At 35.5% G+C, this 7,912-nt stretch overlaps 1 protein-coding gene across 1 annotated transcript in view; it reads right to left on the bottom strand.

Moving 5' to 3' along the window:
* Positions 1 to 5,867: 5,867 nt before the first annotated feature.
* Positions 5,868 to 7,912, bottom strand: part of LOC101488689 (uncharacterized) — a 2,882-nt gene continuing 837 nt past the window's right edge. The window contains exons 3-5 of the mRNA XM_004488872.4: positions 7,157 to 7,393; positions 7,014 to 7,061; positions 5,868 to 6,520 (exon numbers count right to left, since the gene is read on the bottom strand). Of these exons, the coding sequence (XP_004488929.1) occupies positions 6,260 to 6,520; positions 7,014 to 7,061; positions 7,157 to 7,393 (546 nt within the window). The 3' untranslated portion in view covers positions 5,868 to 6,259. The remainder of the gene's footprint in view (positions 6,521 to 7,013; positions 7,062 to 7,156; positions 7,394 to 7,912) is intronic.

The raw sequence follows: 7,912 nt of genomic DNA, 5'->3' as shown, positions 1-7,912 counted from the left end.
TGTAACTACTGCATTGGATGTCTGAGCATCCTGACGAGTCAAAGCAAACACTCGAGCCTGACCTCTTCCTGCTGGTATCTGACCTCTACCACCAAATCCTCTACCTCGCTGCTGAAATGTTCCTGAACCCCTGACATAAGAATTTCCACTCTGACGCACATATGCAGAATGAGTCTGAGAAGATGCCAAAGCTGTTGGTGCTGATACATAACTAGAGGATGGATGTGTCGTGTCTATAGGACAATCCCTCCTGATGTGACCTATTTGGCCACATTGGTAGCACACCTTAGCATTACCATCTCTGGAACAATTCCCGAAGTGAAACCTACCACAAGTAGAATATCGTGTAGTTGAAACACCAGAATGTCTCTAAGGGAAAATGGATTGTGATGCTGCTCCAGAATCTGATCTATGAACCTGCACTGTCCCAAAAGACTGCCCACTATGACCACCCCTTTGAGACATGAGTCTTTGTTGCCCCTGATAACCAAACATAGATCCACCACCGTGATTTGAATAGTTACTGTAAGATCCTTCAATCCTTTGCTTCTTATGTGAATCTTGTCTATTGCCTCCTTTTTCCTTCTGTCGTTGCTCAATCAAAAGGGCCAAACTCAAAACCTCAGCGAAAGTAGAACAATTCGACCCAACCACAGATCTAAATAAATAATCCTTCAATCCTGTAATAAACCTCTTAACACGCATCTCTTCAGTGATATGATAAGGATCATGTCTAGAGAGTTGTGTAAAACGAGCACTATACTTTTAAACTGTCATACTATCTGTTTGCTCCAATCGCTCAAACTCATGAGCTAATCCATCTCTAACACCCTCCGGAAGAAAACGAGCCATGAACAATTGAGAAAACTCTCTCCATGCTAACGGAGGTGACCCCACTTGTCTACCATGTGACACTATATCAAACCAATCACGTGCCACGCCTATTAGTTGAAATGATGTCAGTTCTACTGCTCTTACCTCAGAACAACCCAATGCTCTCCAAAGCCGCTCTAGACTGTCAATGAATTGTTGTGGATCCTCAATTGCATTAGACCCAGAAAAAGTAGGGGGTTTAAGCTTCATGAAGTCTGGTAAAGTAACCTCAATACCCTTCATTGCGACAGTCGTTTGATGCTCAACTTGTCTAACCTCTTGTTGACCATTGACATTTTCATGTCTTTGATCACCCTCATGTTGTTGTCCGGCGACAACCCCAACAAGTTGTTGCACAACATGTTGTAATCTCTGCAGACCACCAGCAAACTCTTCCATGGCTGGATTCCCGTGCCTCCTTCTAGGTACCTCAACATCAGCATTCAAACCACGTCCGCTAACATTAGCTCTACGCCTATTTCGAGCACGAACTGAAACACGACCTCGTTGACGAGCGCCTTGAGCTTGAGAATTTGACTCATCAACAATTTTCCTTATAGTAGGATTCCTAGTCTTGGGTGGCATTCTCACCTATTCAAAGAACATTGATCAAAGATTGAATAAGACGACAAGAAATTGTGGAGAGTTAGTGATGATGAATTTAAACACATATTTAGACAACAGATGAGACTCTCATAGAGTGCTAATATCCCTTGCAAGTAAGTTGTGCCCGGGTACACAATTTACTGACAAGAATCTATTATCACCCTATGTTTGCAGCTATTAGGACCTACGACCGAGCTCTGATACCAACTTTGTCACGACCCAAAAATTTAATACTGTGACTAGGCACAAGCTATACTCCTAGCCTGACAAGTCTATCAACTAACTTAATAATTAAACAACTAAATCACTCTTTAACCATTTAAAATATATATATGCTTTCTCTCGAAATTTCGACAGAGTATCCTCTGTAACTTCAACATTCCCAAATTTTGTAAAATCTCTGTTCAGCTTTGAATCCAGTCATAATTCAAATAACATAATCAAATTGCTTAATACACTTCCCAACAAAAAAAACTAAATAGACTTTCTAGACTCCAAAATAGCTGCAATTTACATAGACTCAACAAATGTTAAAAAAATGGTCCTCGATCAAAGAGGCCTACCAAAAAAGAAGTATGTTGAGACTTGAATCAAATAATAGATTCCTACTCAACTGCTTGCGAATCTGAAAAAAAATAAGCAACATAAAGGGGTAAGTCACAAAGACTTAGTGAGGAGACAACAACCACCATCAATTAGAAGGGAAACACAAAAGGCACGAATAACTGTTTAATCGCTTGATAGAAATATTAAAAATCATGTGAATAACGAAACGAAATCAAAATGAACAACCTTAAAATCATCATAAAAATCAAACAAGTAACAATACAAATTTTTAGAACCAAGAGGCGGCTTTATCTCATTGATAGCCCTTTCCTCCTAAGGGTGGCCTTTCCCTTAGGGGCGGCTCCATCTAACGGATGGCCCTCTCCTCTCAATTCCACAACGCATCATCACGTATCAATTAGGGAGCTTACATCTCGTTGATAGCCCTCTCCTCCTACGAATGACCTCTCTCGTAAGGACGACTCCATCTAACGGTTAAGTCTCCCTAATCAACACGTGGTAACTAGGTGCACCTAACGCAGTTATCGATTTAATAATAATAACACCGATTTCCCAAAACACGCATTTAAATAATTTCATCGTAATTCATAAAAACATACTCAATCGCATAACAATTCAAGATTTAAATACTTTAACTCATACGTAAATCAAATTAATAACATATTATATAACAACAACCGTTAAATTAAATAATTGACGAAATCGAGATAAAATTCAAAGGTTGTGTTCCCCAGATTTTTCAATAAATACTTTAATATAAAAAAATAATAATAATAGCATTATAAAAATATATGACGATGATCGTCGTCAACTCACAGCTATGGAGAATCGTCTAACTTTTCTCTCCAACAACTCTCAGAGTAGTCGGCAGGATCTCAGCGGACAAATATGAGTATCCAGAATATTTCCAAGACTTTAGAAAAAATCTATTCTAAAGTTTAGCTAACTCTAGGAAACCATGAAAATCATTTAAATATACTATAAGCACAAAATAATATTTTTACTCAAATCTACATTTTTCTATGAATTCATACTAGGATTAAAGTTGTGCATTTACCTCAATGAGTCTCAATCAACATCTCTCAAGAGATGGGTACCCTTTTTCTTCCTTAGAACACAAATCCTAACCCAAAAATCCCAACCAAAAGAATTTGTAGGAGTTTGAGAAATTAAGCTTGTGAGGATGTTAAATCTCTTTTAAGGATTGAGGGTTTGAGTAATAGAGTGAGAAGAAGCAAGGAGAAATGAAGGATAAGAAAGAAGAGAAAAGAAGAAGAAAAAAATGGAAATGGGGGAGTGGGGTTGCTGAGAAAGAGAAGGAAGAAGGGGGAGAGTGAAATGAAAAAAAAAAGAAAGTGGAAAATTATTATTATTATTATTATTATTATTATTATTATTATTATTATTATTATTATGATTATTATTATTATGATTATTATTATTATTATTATTATTATTATTATTAATTATTATTATTATTATAATATTTTTCTTTTTCTTTGCAAACACGGATGTAACAAAGGGACTCCCCGACCTCCTCTTCTTCCTCCAGAACAAATGTTTTTGCCATAGATATAGCGAGTGCCAAACAAAGTGATAGGAAGCAAGAAACTAAGGAAAAAACGAAGAGCACAAATGCAAGAATTTCCAAAACTTGACTCAAACGAAGAATGCAGTTAAATCATAAGAGGAATGTTCAACAAATGAAACAAATATTTAAGTGAGAAAAGAAAAAGGCTAACATGTTCCTTTGATGAAAGCTTGAAGAGAGTGCATTAATCGAGGGAAGAAGTGAGCTCTTTTGCGAAAAAGAAGAAGGGAAAATTTAAATAGGGAAGTATGCTTAACAAACGGATAACATTCAACCGAGAATAAACGGTGGAGATTAAACGACGTTTAGGGTGGTTAAACAGTTATAATGCGCACGTGCATTACAAGGGTAGTTCAGGGGATTGGAGTGAGTTTCAATCCCAAATTTCAAGGGATTAATCATGTGCCAAAACTAATGGTCGAATCCATAGCTTTTGACTAACCTATCTCTTATACAAATCGCAATGGTCGTTAATCATGTTAGGAAATGATGTATTAATACTTTAGCAATAGGTCAAAGACGAGAATCAAAGATATAATATTTGGGTCAACGGCCAAGGAAAGTGAGGATATGTAGAGGAAAAAAGTGGGGGAAGAATACCCATCTTTTTTCTTGAATCGATGAAAAAGCCTAAATTACTTGAACGGAACTGCTTCTACCAAGTTGAGAATTGACATATATTGTCAAGATTGGTATCTGGTCGACATGCCAATCCAAAGAAAGGATAGGTAGAAAGACAAAGCGAGGATGGCATGGTTTGAGGAGATATGCCACTCCTATATAGTCATCAAGAGTAAGAAAAATGGAAGGTAGAAGCAAATTTTGGATGTCATCTTTGAAGATGTTGGAAGAGGCTGAGGTGGTACTTAAGAAAATGTGTATAGTGATCATGAACTGAAAAGAAACCACAAGTGAAGGATGGAAATTGAAGAGTTGAAGTGGAAAAGCTAAGAGGAAAAATGTTGGAGAGAGAGAATGATAAGGAGGAAAAACCAAAGATAGGAGAAGTGAAAGTTAGGATATTTTGACCATTCTTTAATGATTATTGTTGTAAAAGTATTCATAAACAATATAGCCAAGGAGGTTGTTGAATCTCAATTCAACATGGGACATCTTGGCATTTTCGTGATCATAGAACCATAAAAATGACCAAGATAACCACATTTGAAGAGAAAGAAACATCTATTTTTCAAGAAATGAATTAAATAATGGGAAAGGCAAGTAATAGACAACATCAAATAAGGTCTTATATAGACACCCAGGAAAGAAACAAGCTAACATTTAAGGCCATTAAAGGCAAAGCCTCGACCTTCGTTAACGACCATAACCTTTAGCAAATGATATTAAATCTTGCAAGTTATTGGGAAACATCATTTCAAAAAGTGTAAACATTGTCTAGAATGTTCGGTTAGTCCTAAAGTATTCGCACCCTTCAACCTTAAAGCTTGAGGCAGTGCTCGGTACTAATCTATTTGGTACGCTCAATCAGTCCTAAAGCACCTATACATTTTTAAACCTTATGTTTGAGGACTGTTTTTGGTGTTAATATATTCGGTACGCTCGATCAATCCTATAGCGCATGCGCCCTTCGACTTTGACATTTTGGGGTTATGTTGGTTACCAATCTATTCGGTACGTTTGGTTGTGTTCAGTACCAATATATTGGACCCCCAGACTGACCTATCTAGGAAGATAAGAAGGACACCATTCTAGTCAACAATAAGGAAACCATACAAGCTCACAATAGTTTGTCATGACTGACCTCATTAAACAAGATTACACCATGTGAGTGGACTTATACTTTGTACTCCCGCAATCATTTGTGTATGCATTAATATTCAATGCAACCCACACATTCAAATTGGGGTTGGGCCTAGTCCAGATGCAAGGGGTCAAACTCTAATTACAAGACCACCACATAAACTAAAATGCAAGAATGAGTCGGGCATACTTTTACACTTCATTCCAAATACTAGGTTAAACTTTTCCTACCCTTCAGAGATTTCAATGACTTAAATCTATTTTCTTTCTAGGAACATTAAAAAAAAATACGCTTGTCACTATTAAAAAATGTTGTTTTTCTCGTATATGATAAAAGCTTATATATTAATACAACCTAGATAAATATAACATCAACTGCAAGTACTTCCAAATAAACATTAGAATTGTTATTTTTCTCAATATATATATATATATATATATCCAACGTGTTGTTTAAGAGGTTAGAAAAGTTCCTCCCCATCAAGTAAACTAAGTAAGATGCTAATTGAGACTAAAAAATGGCTACTTCAAAGGAATTTGATAAAACACAAAACGCATTTAGAATTCCTACAGAATTTGATAAAACACAAAATGCATTTAGATTTCCTACAACAACTGCATAGTACAACACTCGTAGGATCTACTAGATCTAGAGAGATAAAATTTCTCTTCTTAGACCTAACTTTCTCCACAACTACTACTCTATGTAACTGTAACTGCAGCAGAGGATCAAAGTCCAAAGATCGTAAAGTTCTAATCAAATATATAGTTTGGCTTCAGCACGCCAAAACTCAAAGTAGCACAAATATATTCCTTGTATTGTTGGTACACACCATCAAACAAACCATGGTTGTAAATAAACTATCTTTTGCCAAATCTTAAACATTTGATATGTTTCGACTCTTCAATACTAAGATTTTGAGTGAGTTGTTTGTTAGTTTGTCCTGTGATTGAGAGTTTCTCCATGGCATTTAGGAACTTGCGCAAGTGTTTCATGTATTCAGGGAAAGTTTCAAGGTTGCAATGGCCCCCACCCTTTACCCACAAAGGGTCATATTTTTCCGGCGAAAGTTCCCACAATCGTTTTCCATGGGAGCAATCTACAATGTCATCACTTGTTCCCTGTGCATAATACAATTCTATTATATCATAAAACATTACAAATTCCAATTCACAAATATCAATGTAGTTTGAATTACTAAATATAGGCACAAAACCTAGGGAGTCGGATTCCCCTCAGTCACAAAACGATGTAAACACGACAGTCAGCGAATGTTGTCACTTGAATAAAGTTCATACAAGACGTATTTTAATTTCATCAAACTTGATTTAAAATACAATTTCTAAATCAGAGCCGTCTGCTAGAAATGTCAATTAAAGGGAATCCATTTCTCAAAAGTGGGACCCTAGCTAGCAGCATATAAATTTCCTACCCAAATTTTGTTTCATTTTCAGAGATGGCTACCATGGGAAAGGGCTCTCATTTATGTCTGCCAAAAAGAAAAATCTCTAGGATATATATAAGCCTCAATTGAGATAGAGATTAGAGAGTAATGAGGCAGTTCAAAATAGATGCAGAAATACATTGGAAACAAAGATGGAAAGACATACGTACATGTATAACTAAGACTGGGCATTTAACATGCTTTATTTTGTCTATATTCTGAAATCATAAAAGAGACCCTTGTTAATACAAAGTGATAAATGATGCCAGAGGTTATAGGAATTATGAAGAACACTGACATAGAAAAAACTTACTTTGAATATGTCAAACCAAAATGTCATCTTGACAGGGCATAATACCCTTATCCCTGAAAGAATGCCACTGTGAATAACAACACCTCTCAAATTCTGTAACTTACAAGCCAAGTGTATTGTGGGCCCACTACCAACGGATTGACCATACAAAATTAATTCTTCTTGCTTAGTTCCATATTCATTCTTCAAACAATCATAAACAACCTCTATGTCATAATAGGTGTTGATCTCTGATGGCTATAACAGTTTGAGAGATAATTAAACCACAAACAAGAATTCAAGTTAGGTTGGTGGACATAAAAATTTGGAGAAAAGTCAAAATCATGTTTTAACATCAGCTTGTGACTGGCCTCAGCTGTTGATGACAATCTTGTATTTCAAAATGTACTTTTAAACTTAATTTAGAGAAGTTGAAATACAAGTCGTCGAATCTTCATCTGCCAATTGGGATTTCAACTCCATGTTTTATTTCATGACACAAAAATTTTCAAATGTTAGGACAATCTATACGCTTTAAGCTTAACCAAAGCTCCCCAATATTTAATTTTCTCATACAGTAAAAGTTTTAAATTAGAAGACGCAACTCATGCAAGCTAAAAAGAATCAATATATAACTTAGTGACGATTTATGAAGAAAAAAAATTGAAATTGAAAATTTTATATCATATAAATCATTTATATATATTTATTTGAATATAAATATTAGAAAGATTAAATATTTTTATTGAATAACATTAATTTTGATATATATATATA

Source organism: Cicer arietinum, chromosome 1, assembly GCF_000331145.2.
Source record: "Cicer arietinum cultivar CDC Frontier isolate Library 1 chromosome 1, Cicar.CDCFrontier_v2.0, whole genome shotgun sequence".
Lineage (NCBI taxonomy): Eukaryota > Viridiplantae > Streptophyta > Magnoliopsida > Fabales > Fabaceae > Cicer > Cicer arietinum.
This window is presented reverse-complemented; position numbering and strand designations above follow the sequence as displayed.